Below are 17,462 nucleotides of genomic sequence, written 5' to 3' on the forward strand. Positions count from 1 at the left end.
GAAAGGGCGAGATCGAGCTAGTGTTGATTAATTAATAAGTGCTTACTGGTTTGGCAACTATCACTGAGTGAAAACTGTTCTTTAGAAGAGGATGTCGTGATGGGCCGGAAAGTGATTGCTGACATCGAAAAAGCTCGCAGTTTGACTGCGAAGACCAAACAAGTGAAGGGGGAAAATCAGACAGGGAGAAAGTGCCATATCCTGAAGTAGAAAGACAGGGCCCGGCAGGAGTGAGGCCTGCGTGAGTGTGGCTGGTCGGGTGATGAGACGGGTGTGATAATTTACAGTTTTATACTGAACGTTCCACCTAAACTGTCATAGGGTGTGCTTGAGTGCGACCTTGTTATGTTACAGAATGACACGCCTATGATTTTGTAATAAAAGGGGGGGGCGTTATTTGTGCCGGACCTGAATATACTGGAAAGTCCATAAGTAAGCACACGCACGCAAAGCTCTCCTCTCTTCCTCTCACACATCTGGAAAAACGATCACGGAAAGATTCCTAACAGTCCTCTCTGGTGGGGCTTCAGATCTGCACTTTTTCTCCAGTTTCCAGTACTGTGTGCGTGTCCTACAATAAACAGGCAGCATCGTACCAAAGAGAACAGAAATCGCTTAAAAAACCACTTTGTCAAGGATGTAAACAGAGGAAATTATGTACCAATATCACCTTTTTTTATGTACAAATGTATCTGTGTTCAAAGAACTCGATCTGTGCACACAGATAAAAACATGCAGAAAAAGCCCTGGCTGACGTAGCTCAGTGGATTGTGCGCGGGCTGCGAACCAAAGTGTCGCAGGTTCGATTCCCAGTCAGGGCACATGCCTGGGTTGCAGGCCACGGCCCCCAGCAACCACACATTCATGTTCCTCTCTCTCTCTTTCTCCCTCCCTTCCCTCTCTAAAAAAAATAAATAAATTTTTAAAAATATTTTTTAAATAGTTTGAAAAAAGAAATGTATTGGTAAAAAAAAAAAATGCAGAAAAAAAGACCAGAAGCAAATACACCAAATCATCAACGACCGTTTTTCTCTAGGGGCTGCCGCGGTTTGGTCTTCCCTGCCTCTCGCACACGCGTTCTCACGTTCTAGACAGCAAACCGGGCTCCACTTGAAGAAATCCCCACGTGCAACAAGGACTGACCCTCGCCGGAAGGCGGCATCATGAGCTACAGCGCTGCGGCGGGGCCCGGGGCCGGCACACACCTGGGATGAGGGCAGTGCTGATGAGAATGTCCACCTCCTTGCACTGCTGAGCGAACAGCTTCATCTCGGCCTCGATGAACTCTTTGGACATCTCTTTGGCGTACCCTCCTTGTCCCTCGCCAGACTCCTTCACGTCCACCTCCAAGGGCTCGGCGCCCAGGGACTTGAACTGCTCCAAAGCTGCGGCTCTGGTATCGCAGGAGGGAAAGCAGAGGTTATAGTTCAAGCCCTTCATACAGACCCGAGATCCTCACTGACATGCGCATTTTTAAAAAGAAGAGGTTGTCTGTGTTCAAAAGTGGGGGCTTTCTTTTGATGACTTTGATTGCACTGTGGAAGTGTTTTTCTAAAGGGAGGTAATTTTGACACTAAAGAAACGACAGGAACTTCTTAGTCAAAGGACAAGAGGGATTTCACTCTTTCCAGCTCCGGTAACCCACTGTGCTTCACCAGGCTCCCCGGTCAATGATGACAAGAAATCTGACCAGCATTAAGATTTGGCTTCATTCAAATCACTCGGGTGGAGGTTTTCGTTGGTAAATGTTTCGATTTATGGGGACTTTTCTCACATGAATGACTCTCACTTAGACATATTTTACCGATATGATTTTGGCCCCAGGTGCTAATTAAACCGTGTTTGAAAAAAGCTATTTTTTTCATCTGCATTTAGCACAATGCCTGAAAGAGAGTAAGCATTTAGGACAGGTATCTGAAAACTACAGCCCTTGACCTGCCAATTACTTTTGTAAATAAAACTTTATTCACACACACACACTACACACACACACAGAGACAAAGGTAAGAAAGAAAATGGTGCTTTTATGTTTCTCAACTTTGTAATACAGGCGTTAGGCAAGACACTCACTGTTGTTCTAAAGGGGATCTCCCAGCTATCTGAAAGGATTCGAAAATCATACCCTGTTAATATCACTGGCCAATGTGTTGTCCTTAGGTTTTCGGATGTTTAACTGAAAATATATACCGTTCGGCTTTCCAAAAAGAATTTAAAATCAAGTGTGTTTTCTAATACACTTGCATTACATATTTATCACATGATACCAACCCTCAGTCTCGAAATAGTTATTCATGGGCTATAATTCTTAGAAGAGTATTATATCAGTTAAACCACTGCCTTCTTCCCTGGGTACTTGAGGTATCTTAATGAAGGTCAATAAAAACGAAGTTAAGCCACAGCTATATTCTAGCTGTCTTCTCGATACTCAATCTAAACCAATGAGCTCAATTAAAAAATTCTCGGTGGTTGACCCCACACGAAGTTTCAAATCATCCCTTAGTCAAGCAAAATATATACATTTCCGTTTTAAGAATATCGTCCACCACAGGGAAGACCTGAACCACCCGCTCTCCCCAGGCTTGGGGGGGTCTTCCAAAACCTCACATCGGCAAACTCCAAAAATGAAAAGGCAGGACTGATGGCACGCACAACTCTGGCTCTCCTTAGCGCTCGTCCTGGCGACCTTGGAAATGCCCTTTCCTATTTCCGCAGGACAGCTTTTTTTATCAGCACATCGCTTCTCCAAGTCCCAGGCAAGCACGGCGAGCCATGTTCTACAGAACACCTTTTCCTCGGAGAAGTCACATTCTTTCCACCCTCGAGTGGTGGTACCTATTTCTGATCACTCCATGCTGCGGGTTAGCGGAGGCATTGTTCCTCCACTGACCTCAGCTGAAAATACGCAACTACGTGGTTCAACCTGAAGAACTAGAACACAAATGACCACAATATTCAGTAAGCATTTAATGAAATCCAGTATCCAGCATCTTCTGAAAGGAAGATTCATTTCAATGGAACTTCTCTTTAACGAAATTCTGGGAAAATGTCGATATGTCCGCTTTAAAGAAATATACAATGAATCCGGTCAAGCACTTTCGCCTGAGGGATCTGCTGTTGCCCAGTCAGCTCTACTGCTTCCATCCAATCAATGCAGAGCACGCCCCTCCCGCACACACCCCGGTGTGTCCTCTAGGGCGTCTCCTGTGCTCCTCCTTCAGGCTCACAAACACCGGTGTTCACACCCAGCCGGGTGCCAACCCACTCTGAGCAGAGACAGGGCACAGGAGGGCAACGGGGTAGACGCTGAGGACAGAGACAACTCTGGTCTCTCTGCTAATCCACGTGAAGAAACAAAACTTGCTTCATGTTTTGTTTCAGAGTGTGAGCTTTCAATTCTTTTGTTTTGCGGTGGTTGTTTTTTGGGTTTGTTTTTTTTTTTTAATTATATCTGGTGTACTGAGTCTGGGTCTTTAAATGTTTTCCCCTAAGTAATACGTTTGCACTTTGAGTTGACTTTGAAAAAGTGGACGTATTTTAAAAGCTCTCCATGAGCGCCTTGAATTGATAAAGTCTACGGAGAGCATCCACCTGAGACGTGTCCCTCCCTTGACAGCCGTCACGAGGAGGACGGCACTCACCTCGTGTCGAATCCCCGCACAATCGCCCCCATCGACTTGGCTGCCCCTGCAGAGGCGAGCCCCGCAACGCCCCCGCCGATGATCAGGATCTAGGAAGGAAGGCAGAGCCCGTATGTGTTCAGTCACGGTCATTATCCACTGATGACGAGAGCTCGTCTGCTAGTAACTCTCAGGGCCTGGTACCCAGGCAGCGCTCGGTAACAAACCAGGTGGTGCCGGTGGCAATGACCAGCCCCCCCCCAGAATGTACTGAGTGGAGAGACAGCTCTTGAACTGAAGGCCACTGTTCCTTTAAAATTTACCAAAGGGACACTGCTGGCCAAGGCGTCAACCATCACCAAAAATAGCCCGACAATCAGCATCTCAGGGTAAAAGCTACACCCAGCAAGGTCAGCATTATTATATGTGTTACAGGTCAACGGGTTCTTTCAGAAAAGCTCCTTTGACTGACATTCCCAGTGTAGCATTCTAGCTAACCCCTCGCTTTTTAAATGGTGAGGTTTTACTAAGCTCATAAAATACCAAAATAAGTTTCAAAGATGGATACAACCTCGGTGACACCTCTACTCCAGCCCCAATTTTGAGCTCAAGTGCTTCTGAAAGGAACGGCAGGTAATCGCTGCCTAATTGGGACCCATTCTGAATGAATTATACCTGAAACACAAAGCAATGTCATTAATCTCCCTAACCACAGGAGGCTCAGAGCCAAGGGAACCAAAGAATTCCTCAGAAACAAGAGTCTCCCCTGCCTTCGAGGAAACAAAATGAGAAAGCCGTTGTCTCCGGTGCGGAATAAACCATCCAGGAAAAGCCCTGTTATGCTCTCCAGTCCACTGAAGGCAAGTCCTTGTTGAGGGAGGGAGAGAGGGAGGGAGAAAAAAAGAGCAGAGAGAGAGAATGCCACCCACAGGAACAGTGAAGTTCACGGACTCCTACCCACCCACCACGCCCACACCTCCTTCCCCTCTTTCAGAACGCTGGGCTGGTCTAATGGTGCTCCAGCGACCCCGGGGCAGCGTCTCAAGAATCCTCTGAATTGCTCTTAATGGTGATGGTTTTGGGGGGGGTATTTGGGGGGGGGGAGGAGGGGCACGTCTACAGGGAAGGGGACAAAGAGGGACCAGAGGGAACAAACATATTCTGGCAAAAGGCCCCACAATTTAAAAGAGGGAACAGCACTAGAATAAAGCAATGTGACCTTACAAGAGGAATATACTCCTTCTCTCTTGAAACGCTTAACGCTTTCCCCGCCTGACCTGTTTTGAAAGCAATGAACTAGATTGCTCAAAGCCGCTATTGTGCTTATCTCATTTTCCTAGGTGATTTACTTTGTGTGAGAATGCTGCATGAATAATGACAGAGCACTGAAACGCAGGGTGCCCGTGTGCACCTGCACCCCACCGACAGGTACACTCTGCAGGTGGATGCCCACAGTTCAAGTCCTGTTTCCTGTGCCTTCCGACGTGCTCATATTGTCACCGTGCGTAGGAAGGGTTGGGGGGACCACAACGTCATCTACTCTTCCACCTGGCCACCCCTGCCTCTCAACTCTCCACTCTGCTCTCAATTTAGATGAAAGAAACTGCACCCTCTCCCACCTGCCAAATATCCTGATTCTACCACCTCCGTCTCCTGCCCTCATGACCCAAAATTAGACAGAAAGTGAGGAAACCAAAACAATCTTTTCAATGAACCAAAATGTCACAATGATTGGGAAATCAAGAATTTGCTGAATGGAGGCCCTGGCTGGCGTAGCTCAGTGGATTGATTGCGGGCTGCCAACCAAAGTGTCGCAGGTTTGATTCCCAGTCAGGGCACATGCCTGGGTTGCAGGCCATGATCCCCAGCAACTGCACATTGATGTTTCTCTCTCTCTCTTTCTCCCTCTCTTCCCTCTCTAAAAAATAAAATCTTTTAAAAAAATCTTCAAAAGTTAAATTTTAAAAAAATAGACTTTAAAAAAAAAGAATTTGCTAAATGGTACCTTGAAGCTTTAAAAAAATAGTAATAAATGGGAAACACAGAACAAGTTATCCAAAATCCCTTTAAGAATTCAAGTAAATCAAAAACAGAAAAAAGACTAGAATGTTTCTGAATCTCAACCATCTTTTTTTTTTTCAAGCAATCTTAAGCAGTTCTGAGGCCCCACCATCCATCTGTACAAGCCACAGCGGTCATCAGGGTGAAGGTGACATAACAGACTGGGAAAATGGCTGTCTTTTAAACCCCTACACACCCTCGCCACCAAGGAGCTCCTACTATGAGAACGGTACCAAGGTTCACCTACCTTTGCCGGAGGGACTTTCCCAGCAGCTGTGATCTGACCGGTGAAAAAGCGTCCGAAATGATTTGCTGCTAGTACCACGGCCTTATAACTTAAAAAAAAAAAAAAGAAAAAGAAAAAGAAACAAATGCATGAATAATCCCATAAAGTGAAAGATGTTAGGCTCATATATCCTCATGAGTCACCCATTATAACTGAATCGTCAAGGAATAATAGCTAACATTTTATAGAGTACCTACTATGGGTCAAGAAATGGTTCTAAGTGCTGTAGATACACTTACACCTTTAACCTTCACAACAATCAGGTGCATAGGTACAATTATTATCTTCATTTTACAGGTAAGGACACTGACACACACAGAGAGGAAGAGACCGACCCAAGGCCCCCCAGCTAGTGAACGGCAGAGCCAGACGGCTAACCCAGCATCCAACCTAAGAGACATAGTCTTATCCTTGACATTCCCCACCTTCTTTATAGCAAATACTGCAGAAGGTCAGTTGTGATAGGGAAAAAAAAATGAAGGAAAGACAAGAAAATGCTCACAATGCTTTTCTTTGGATGCTGGGACCACAGGTATTTCAAACCTTCTGTTTTACTTTATTATATTGTCTGAGCTTTCTTTGGTGATGATACAGCATTTATATAATACGACAAAAACTTTAAAATTAAAAAATTGGGTTTGCTATATGCTTGTATATAATAAAATCCCAACTCCGACCTCAGAACGAATACAGAAAAGAAAACACCTCCCTTGCTCTCTACGGGTTGAAAGCATGGGATTCCGAGACAGAGGGCCCGGGTCACAGCAAGGCCCCCCGCCCCCACCCCCCGACCAGCGGGGCAACCGCGGCCACATGTCCTTAACGCTCCGGCCCTTGCTCTCCTCGTGCGTGAAGTGGGGACGAGAGAGCATCTCTCAGTGTTGCCACGAGGACTGACCGAGACAATGCAGGAAAAGCACTTACCCAAAGCTTGTCACAGTGAGTGCTCGGGAAGTATTAGTGTTTTTAGCTAAACACACACCCCATGCAATAAAAACTGGTAAAATGCACCGTCTTTTCCTTAACAGGATATTTTTAACACATTACATGAATTTCACTGTCATACCGTTTTAGGCCTAAAAGACACTTTTACACATTCTCACTCAGTAACACACACTCTAGCTTCATGTTATAATGCAACAATTTAATGGTAAGGCCCACCTGCTGGCTTACAATAAAACCTTAATCATATTTTTACAAAATAAATATTACTTGACATAATAATTGGTGCAAAAGCATGCACTGTTTTAAGTTAAATTATATTAAAGCCAGAAAATATTTTAGAGATTACATGATTTGTTAGTCTATTTCTGAATCCAAGTGACAGAACTTTGCAAACATGATAAAGATTCAAAGGCCACTGTAAGAAACTAAATTTGGAATTAATGTTTTAAAAGATGCAGTTGCTACACTGAAAAAATAACAAAGTTGATTCCACAGGAAATGCACAAGAAAATGTTGATGGTGGGGAAAAGGTGAAAGTGGACTTATTTTTGGTGGGGGCAACAAAGCTCAGAATCAACATCAATGAACTGGAAGGAACGTGTCTTCAGCATAGTGTGGCCGTGTGTGTGTGTGTGTGTGTGTGTGTGTGTGTGTGTGGTTTAGACGGAAAATGATTTATCACATGTTGTGTGACAACTATGCTAGATAATACATCTCAAACTATACCCTTTGCCCATGTCAGCTCAGGACATAAGTAGCGATTCTTTAAGTTGTGTTCCATGGGTCCCCACAAGTTCAAATTCCATCCAGCCCCGGAGCCCCAGTGGGTGGGACAGAGAAGAAACATGTTTCTGCACACCCCTCCATCCCTCAGCCCAGCTGAGGCCACTCTGTCCTGAGTGGGTTTGTTTCCCTTGCCTCATCACATTTCATTTGCTCAAAAGATTCTGCAGCTAAAAACCACTACTCTAGAGCTACTGGTTTTGATAACCTTTCCCAAATGCACATTGCACATGACAAAATCAAGAGCACCCTTAAAAGTTTACATTGTACATTTTCTATATAAAAGTTTAAGTCCCTCATTGCAAAACTTTTCTACAAACTAAATAAATATGGCAAACATTTATTTTGTTCCTGTATATATAACTTATATCACCAAAAAAATATCTTTAAACCAACCATTTGCCATATTACATTAAGGACAACAAAGTGTGTTTTCACTTTGTCATTTTTCTTTATCGGTCTCATTTACGTCCCAAGTGAACAGCTAAAACCCAACGTAGAGTCTGTGGCATATGATGCGCTATATCTAAGATAAAAACCTAAGAAAACCTTCAGCTCGTGTGTCAGGCTTTATTCGAGTTATTCTTCTTACCACGCAAATGTTTTTTCAAACCTTTTCATTTGTGGGTGCCTCATTCATATTAGCAAACTGTGACTACTAATAGTTTTCATGTTTAAAATCTCGTCCAGCCACTTGCTTAGATGAGCTGATTTCATAAGCACCCTCCGATTTCCAGATCCCTCCCACTCTCCAAGCCCAGCGAGCACCGGGCCACACTCACAGGGCCACGCCCATCCCTCCCCAGCGGCAGGCGGGGCTACGCAGAACCCGACTCCTCCTAGCAGACGGGGTCCTAGCCAGGATGACCCTCCACACGGCGCTCCAGGCGGCAGACTCAGTGCATCAGTGCTGCACGGGGCAAATGAAGCTTATCGCCCTCTTGGCCGTACAGGTTAGAGAAAACGGTTCACCTTCAGCTACCAGCATAGGTTTGGCACCAGATGAAACTTCTTCAAGTGTAGACATTTTCCCTATTAAGTATTTTATGAATTTACTGGAGCAAAACCTAATGAAAATGCTGAAATCTGCTAATATGTACATATTAGATTGAAACATAGGAAACTGCCCATATCCAACCATTTTTGACCTACAAAAACAGCAAGTTAGGTTAACTAAGCTTATTGTGGCAATCATTTCACAACAGAGAACATGAACCTACATGTTATCCTTAAACTTCCACAGTGCTGTGTGTCAACTGGACCTCAGTGACACTGGGGGAAAAACAGCTATGTCAACCTGATATAAATATATAGATAGATAGATAGATAGATAGATATGCACACACAGATGAAACACAGTTAAATTCCTCTTACAAATAATCGGTCAGTTATTTCCTTCCCTGGGAAGAAATACTCCTCGCCTTCTACCCATGAAGATTGAAAAGGTGCATACGATACGGAGAACCATTTCCTAACTGATGACTGGGAAACAATAAAATGAGCCTTAAAAACAATTTACGTGCACTCTCCAAAGGCTACAGTCTGCAGCCAGGCGAGGAGCGAGGTCGCTGGAAGAGAGAAGAGCTACGGGAGGGAGCGTGTGCCTGGGACGCCGCGACTCTCTCGTGGGCGGAGACAGAAGACACCTACCCGGCGATGTTGGCCATGGAGCTCAGCGCGTCATACCCCTGAGCGATCGTGACTCTCGGGACCTGGTCCATCGCCAGGACTGTCGTTTTTCTTTGGGAAAGTTTATCTAGCAAGTCTGGATTTTGGGCCGGATAAATAAAACTAATCAGTGTTCCCGAGTTCTTTAAAAGGTCCGCTTCGTGAGCATTGAGTTCCGGATTGAGCATGGGGGCTCGCACCTGCAGAGAAAGTCAAGTCGCCGATTAGACATGCAAATACCTTCATGACATTTTTTTCAAGTAAAGAACACAATGGAAATAATATGCCAGGATGGAAATAATACTCCAGACGTGATCTTCCAGCAACAAATGCCTGGCTAAATTCCTACACAAGGGTAAGGCCACGAAGATCTATGGCATCTTTCCTCTGATGAGCGTCACACTGGGCGGAGTAAGAGCACATACCACCTAAAACAGCCCTGGGACTGGTGTGACAATGAACTACAGGGCAGGGGAACCACACGCAGGTCCTACAACGAACCTGTCCTCCCAAAACCCGTGACTCTGGTATGATTAAGAGACATTATAATAAGCAGGAGGTTTTGGTTGTGTATTCAAAGATTCAATTCTTCTCACTCTAAGAAGCATAAACATTTGGGGTATTGAGAAGTTAAGGACATTATAAGCTAAAATCTCCCAGTCATGTGTATAGATTTATATCACTAACATTCCAGATGAATTCAAGGTCCGGCAGAAGTAAGGCCTGCCTGTGTGTGGTGAGTAGGGTAATAATAGAGGTGTAATAATTTATAGTTTTATTTTGAACATTTCACTTAAAATGTCATATGGTGCGCTTGAGTGTGATGTTGTTATGTTATAGAATTATATGCTTATAATTCTATAAGAATTAAGCTTATGATTTGGTAATAAAAGCTTTTGTCCCTGGCTGGCGTAGCTCAGTGGATTGAGCGCGGGCTGGGAACCAAAGTATCCCAGGTTCGATTCCCAGCCAGGGTACATTCCTGGGTTGCAAGCCATAACCCCCAGCAACCGCACATTGATGCCTCTCTCTCTCTCTCTCTCTCTCCCCACCCCGTTCCCTCTCTAAAAATAAATAAAATCTTTCAAAAATAATAATAAAAATAAAATAAAATAAAAGCTTTTGCAATACAAAAGGGGCATTATCTGTGCCAGACCCTGTATTTATAGACAGATGAAATCAAAGTATCACTGAATTGGGTGTAAGCAAAAAGCTACAATAAACTCTGTTATGTTAAGAAATATCAAGTCAATCAACAAGTACACACTCCACATGCTTGAAAGTTCCAAATGTCCACGTTTTAAAGGCACATTTTTCAAATTCCATTTTAAAAGGGTTTTCAAGTGTGTTTTATATCCAAGATTAAAATCAACCTTCAGTGAAAGTTCAGCTCCCAGTTCACAGTAGTGCTTTTAGGCAAGTAAGCATAGGGAAAGAAAAAGACATCTCCGGGACTTTGGGTTTAAGAGGAAATAACAAGCACAAGCTCGGGGCCAATACTTTCATCTCCATCTACCGCCGAGACACCGTTGTCTGCTACTCCCATTTCGGATGCTGATCTGGTCCTGCATGTGAGGTGAGGCTCCGGACTTTAACGAAGACCCTCTGACAAGGTCTACCTTTCCTCAGTGAGAATCTATAATGTGGATTTAATAAAAATGAGAGGACAACTTTGAACTGATCCTACTGGCTGCTGTGGATGGATGCCCAGCAGAGCCAGTTAAGCCAACAGAATGCCCCCTTGAACGCGCTTTGCAGGTCACTAGTTCCTCGGGATGCTAACAACCTTGACTCAGAAGACGGGCCCAGGGTCGAGCGGTTCATCACAGCGAGGACGGAGTCCCTGTGTGACGGGGTTTCCCGGGGCCCCGAACACGCTCGCACCCTGGAAAACTCCAGAAGGAACACAGAGCATCTCCAGACTTACATGCGCCCTCCTAAGCCTTTTTTGTAAGATATCTCAAAAAGTTTTGACCCCCAAAATACACATTAGAATGGGTTGCACCGATTTTTCTATTTTTCCTAAGCTCTTTTACCCTACACCAAGTCATATCACCAAGTATCTGTCTGCACACCTAGACAGTTTTCAAAGCTTCAGCTAAATTACAATTTATCACCAGGACATACATTTTACTATTTATATTCTATAGGAAAAAAAAAACCAGCATGGTTTTGTGTCTTCTGCAAGAACTACAATTTAACCCTATCAAGATACTCAGTGGACTTTATGTTAAAAAAAAACCCTATCTGATTGATTCCTGAGAAATTAATACAGAAAAAAAGCTGATCTTTCCTGAAAAAGTGAGCTTATTTTAACCTAATAATCGTGCTCATATACTCTATACTTCCCTGTTCACCTTGGTTGCAGACAGTGTAGGATTCAGGTTTATGCTCAACTCTAAGTGTCTGTGCTAGATTAGAGATCCAGTCTTTCTTCATTTCCCTAGATGACTTTTTTTACTTCAGAGTTACTGCTCAACTTCTTCAGCGCGCAGATTTCTGTTGCATCCTAAGACCTTTTATTAAAAGTACATAATAAAGTAAGGCTCCTCGCCTCTCAGGCCAGCGCCGCGTTCTCCAGAACAGCCCTGCCCTTTCTAAAAATAGCACTGACGTCTGCTAAATCACTGTTCCTTCAGAAGATCACCGTACATTCAGTCCCAAGAGCAGGCCCACAATTCCTATTTTAGCAGCAGTTAAATACCTGTGGAGAAACATCGAACCATGGAGTGCAAAGAGCCCGAGCCAATTAAAAGCAAACCTCCACATAGCAAATGGGAAGCGGAAGATCATTTTTTCTCTTCTCATGATTAAAGAGATCACACGGCCCGGACGTGAAGAATAGTCCTGCCCTGGCTGGCGTAGCTCAGTGGATTGAGCGTGGGCCGCGAACCAAAGTATCACAGGTTCGATTCCCAGTCAGGGCACATGCCTGGGTTGCAGGCCATGGCCCCCAGCAACCACACATTGATGTTTCTCTCTCTCTCTCTATCTCCCTCCCTTCCCTCTCTAAAAATAAATAAATAAAATCTTAAAAAAAAAAAAAGAATAGTCCTAACAGGCCACCACGTCTTTGAGAAAAAGGCATCATTTGAAACTATGAAACGCTACTAACAGCAGACAACATCAGTGTTCATTTTCCTATGGAAAGGTTTTGAAAAGTCAGCATGCCAGAAAAGGAGGGGGAAAGAAATAATTACTTTGACCACCAAATCAGAGGCCAGCACTTCCTTTGTCCCTTGGATCTGGGCACCTGCGGCTCTGTAGTGATCGTCCGAGAACTTGGAGGCTTCGCCGGCCCCCGACTCCACCACCACGTTGAAGCCCTGCTTGACCAGCGCCTGCACGCCCGCGGGAGACAGGGCCACGCGCTTCTCATTCTGGAAGATCTCCTTGGGGACTCCGACGGTCAGTTGCTTATATGGAATTCCTACAAAGCCACAAGAGAAAAAAAAGAAAGAAAGAACCTTTGGTAAAAAAAAAAAATGTTTCAACAACAGTTCAGAAAATGGATACGGGTAATCTCTTCACAATAGACAGTCCATATAAATTACTGCTCAGAATGATGCCCCTGATTCAGAATCATAGTTCTTTGACCTTCTTTCAATCAGTAAGATTTACCTTGAGTAAACTCAAGGCAAATACATGCTGTATCTTATACTTTACTTGAAGGAGAGGGAAATAATAAAAGACCAGCAGTTTTTATGCCCACTCTCCTGAAAATTCTAAACATTTTATTTAACCAAATGCATCTCTTCAAGGTGCGTGACAGCTTAGTTTATTCTTACGGAACACTGGGTTGAGAGCCCACCCAACACGCTAACTCCCCTCTTCAAATTAACCCTCTCGGGTTTACGGGCTCCTTGTTCTCACCTTGAAGGAGGAAGACAGAGGAGTACTTAGCTGTTTTGAGGAGCAGCCCTAGACCAGACACCCAAAGGTACCTTCCTGCCATTTTGGCCACGGGTCATGCCTCACAGATGCCCAAGTGTCGTATCCTGAGACCTGACATGCTCGGCCACGGCTCGTTACACCCAGGGGTCAGCAGCTGGGTCAAAGGTAAGGGTCTCCAGGCCGGACGTGAGAAAAACTGGCAGCCGACGAGATGATGACGGGTACAGGAGCTTTGCCAGGGGACACGCCACGCTGGGTGGCCAGTGACCACCCGCCCAATCAGGGTCTGTGTCGGGACGTTGGAGGGCGGACCCGCAGAAAAGGCGGAGGGAGTAGAACAGCATGACGACCAGCAGGGGGCACGGCCGGCGCGGGGTCCGCAAAGGGAGGTCGGCTCGCGGCGGGAGCAGAAATATCGCGTGGAGAGGCAGGGAAGGAAGGCAAGTCACAGCTGGGAAATCCAGAAGGACATCCCACTTCTCCAAGAAGCAGCCGGAGGGCTCCCTGGGCCCCCGCACTTCCCAGCAGTCCTTGCAACTGAGCCCTCATCACTAAACACCAGCGGGTGGGATTCTGCGTGATTCAGTTAAAGCGCTCACGCGCGCCTCCGACCAGCTTCGGCTCGAGTACATAGTTTCTTCTGTTGCTGCACTCCACAGGTGGGCATAAGCAGATTTTTCTGATAAACAGGATTTGCTTTCATATGAATTTCACTAAAGTTTAGGAAATCTAGCAAGTCGCATTATCTCTACAGAGTAACTTACGGAGACCTTAGAGAGCTTAGGTCAACCTACAAGTATCTGCATTTGAACAGTCATAGATCCCACAGTACTGAAGCAGTAGCGATTGAGAGGAAACTCAAGGCAAATACATGCGGCATCTTATACTTGACTTGAAGGAGAGGGAAATAATAAAAGGCTGGCAAATCATCTGGACTGACGCACAAAATTAAATCACAGATACTTACCTAGAGTTCCCTGAGGTGACAATCTCGATTATCTAGGCCCTACACACCACATGGCAAAGAAGGTACAATCAGAGAAAGGCAATCAAAGAAAGACAATCAAGATCACACCAAAAGGATTTAGGAAACAACCTGAAATGGCCAAATAAGACAAAATTTGAGCATCGAAAACAATTAATTGCAACATAGTAAAATACATCCAAGGGCCTGGCTGGTGTGGCTCAGTGGACTGAGCACCAGTCTGCAAACCACAAGGTTGCCGGTTGGATTCCCAGTCAGGGCACATGCCTGGGTTGTGGGCCAGGTCCCCAGTACAGGGCATATGAGAAGCAACCACACATTGATGTTTCTTTCTCTCCCTTTCCCTCTCTCTAAAAATAAATAAACAAAATCTTTTTAAAAAGAGAGAAAACAATGATTGAAAAAATAAAATACATCCAAGGATGTTAAAATACATGCGTTCGTGATGATATTCAAAAAAAAAAAACAAATAAATACTTTGCAAGAGCTTCCTCGGTCAACTTCGGAGGAAGGCATGTGTGGTGGGCAGGACAACAGTCTCCCAAAGACACCCACGTCCTGACCCTCAGAACCCGGGCCTAGGTCACAACACAAGGCAAAGGAGAAGGGACTTGAGGTGCGGGTGGAATTAAGGCTGCTAATCAGATGACCTTGAAATAGGGAGATTATCCTGGTTTACCTGGGTGTGCCCAGCGTAATCCCAAGGGTCCTTAGATGTGAAAAAAGGGGGCAGAAGAGTCAAGCCAAAGAATAATTTGAAGACACTGTGCTGCTGGCTTTGAAGATGGAGGAAGGGGCCACGAGCCAAGAAACGCAGCTGGCCTCCGGGCTCTGGCGGGGACACGGGGCCAGGTCCTCTCCTGGAGGCGCCGGGAGGAGCGCAGCCCGGCCCACACCTTGCGTTCGGCCCAGTGACAGCCATTTCAGACTCAGCTTCCAGGAGTGGAAGACGGTAGGTTTGGGCCAAAGGAAGCCAGTCAGAGCGTGCTCCCCTGTTACGGCTAGAACACTCACATAAGGGAACCGGCAGGCTGCCACCGAAACCAGGAGTAACAGGAAAGAATCCACACCTACCCCACCCTCCCACTGCAACCTCAGGGTGACCAGATAGTAGAGGGAAAGTTGTTCTCTATAGAAAAAGTCTGCCTAATAAACAAAGATGGAACGAGGAAGTATCACCAGTTTAAACCCCCGATGAAACCAAGGATTTAGTGGATAATCCTCCATCAAATGGCTGCGATAGCCTCCGAGTGAAAAACTGGCGGAGCTCCACGATGGATGGGTCGCACCGACCACCTCTACACTCACAGACTGACCTTCTTGACCGAACGCAGCAGACAGCACGCAGTGTCACCCGGGAAGCGTTCTTGCCAGAAAAAGCAGCCCTGACTCTGATCCAGCCTTCAGATCTGGCTGAGTGTTGCAGAAAGCACGTGGCCCAGGGAAACGGGTTAAACAATACCGAGGGAAGCCAGCCAGGCAAACCTGGAACCTGAGAAATTCTTCAGGGCGGCGGCAACTACATTCATCAAGAAATAAAATAAAAGGAAAAAAGAGGAGGGGGATGTATAAATCAAACGGGATCTAACGACATAGCAAGCCAACACAACATGCGGACCCTCTTTGGTTTATTACTTGAACAAAACAACTGTAGGAGGGAGGAAGGAAGGGAAAAGGGGAGGGAGGGAGGGAAAAGAAAAGAAAGAAAAGAAAAGAAAAGAAAAGAAAAGAAAAAGAAAAAAGAAAAAATTGAGAAAATATAAACACTGGAATTACTTTTCATGCTTTTCTATGTGATAATGAAATTGTGGTTTTATTAAGGATAAAATGGAATGCTCATCACCTGGCTGGCGTAGCCCAGTGGATTGAGCGCGAGCTGCGAACCAAAGTGTCGCAGGTTCAATTCCCAGTCAGGGCACATGCCTGAGTTGCAGGCTACAGCCCCCAGCAACCACACATTGATGTTTCTCTCTCTCTCTCTCTCTTTCTCCCTCCCTTCCCTCTCTGAAGATAAAGAAATAAAATCTTAAAAAAAAGTGATATGTTTTTTTAAAAAATGGAATGCTCATCTTTTAAAGATTAAAAAGTAACTATCCAGGAAATAGTCCAGAACCAGAGACTGAACAAAAATAAAGCCTCATACACAATCAATACGGAGGTCTTGATGTCTGTGCATTATTCACAGGAACAACTGTCCTGTCCTCAGGGCAGTCAGTTAATTTTATTTTACACACAGTTTTATCCCACTGGAGAATACGGCTTTCTAGAAACTTGTCTGAGTACCTGAAGATAACGCTGAGGACTCGCAGGCGCAGGGCTCCTGACAAGGGGACTCAGCACGGGAACACAAGAGGCTGTGGCACCCATTAAAGGCAGGCGTGAGGATTCCCAGGCCCAGGAGCTCAGGGCCCTTCGTGTGCAACAAGCAGCCCTGTGAACCTGAATTTAAAAGGGCCCCCGGATATCCATCCTGTCCACCCACCTTAGACACCAAATGTCATTTTTAGTTGAGAATGTTGCCATCTGGACAAAAGATGAAACGTCCAAGTGTCCCTGACGGTGACATCTGGCCCCCGGCTGAGGTCTGGCCAGTGAGGTGTGGACGAGAGTGCCGGTCTCTGGGTCACACGCTCCCAGGGATCAGTCTGACCGAGCTAAGGAGGGCCCCCTGTAGCCTTTCCTCCTCCTGGCCTGCACCCCAGAACAGAAGGCAGGGGGAGGGCGGGCAGTTCTAGCCGGGAAGGCCTCACAGACCACCGAAAGGCTCCAGATGTTACCCTGCCGGAGCCAGGAAGCTAATGACAATTTCTGGGTAGAAGATGGACGTTGCTGTCACAGAGAACAGACGGTAGGGGGACAGAGGTAGAGCACACAGAGATCATTCAGAAAAGTAGTGCTGCCCAGGCTGGCGTAGCTCAGTGGATTGAGCGCCGGCTGCGAACCAAAGTGTCGCAGGTTCGATTCCCAGTCAGGGCACATGCCTGGGTTGCAGGCCATGGCCCCCAGCAACCGCACATTGATGTTTCTCTCTCTCTATCTCCCTCCCTTCCCTCCCTAAAAAAATAAATAAAAATCTTTAAGAAAAAAAAAGAAAAGTAGTGCAGGAGTCCAGGTGATAGGTGACGGGGCCGGGACCAGAATGGGAACAGGGCTGACGGTGAGAAGGGGACAGGTTCTCGAGACCAGGGAGAGCTGACCTGCGCCTACGGGGAGCACCTGGGGC

General features: G+C 45.7%; 1 protein-coding gene across 4 annotated transcripts in view; it reads right to left on the reverse strand.

Annotated features, from left to right (window-relative positions):
• Positions 1-17,462, reverse strand: part of NNT (nicotinamide nucleotide transhydrogenase) — a 79,918-nt gene that overhangs the window by 56,621 nt on the left and 5,835 nt on the right. For all 4 annotated transcript variants that reach the window (XM_045839871.1, XM_045839872.1, XM_045839869.1 and 1 more), the window contains exons 3-7: positions 12,561-12,790; positions 9,343-9,560; positions 5,926-6,013; positions 3,639-3,727; positions 1,206-1,393 (exon numbers count right to left, since the gene is read on the reverse strand). In XM_045839871.1, the coding sequence (XP_045695827.1) occupies positions 1,206-1,393; positions 3,639-3,727; positions 5,926-6,013; positions 9,343-9,560; positions 12,561-12,790 (813 nt within the window). The remainder of the gene's footprint in view (positions 1-1,205; positions 1,394-3,638; positions 3,728-5,925; positions 6,014-9,342; positions 9,561-12,560; positions 12,791-17,462) is intronic.

This window comes from Phyllostomus hastatus, unplaced genomic scaffold (assembly GCF_019186645.2).
Source record: "Phyllostomus hastatus isolate PE091 unplaced genomic scaffold, TTU_PhHast_1.1 phas_contig_329, whole genome shotgun sequence".
Lineage (NCBI taxonomy): Eukaryota > Metazoa > Chordata > Mammalia > Chiroptera > Phyllostomidae > Phyllostomus > Phyllostomus hastatus.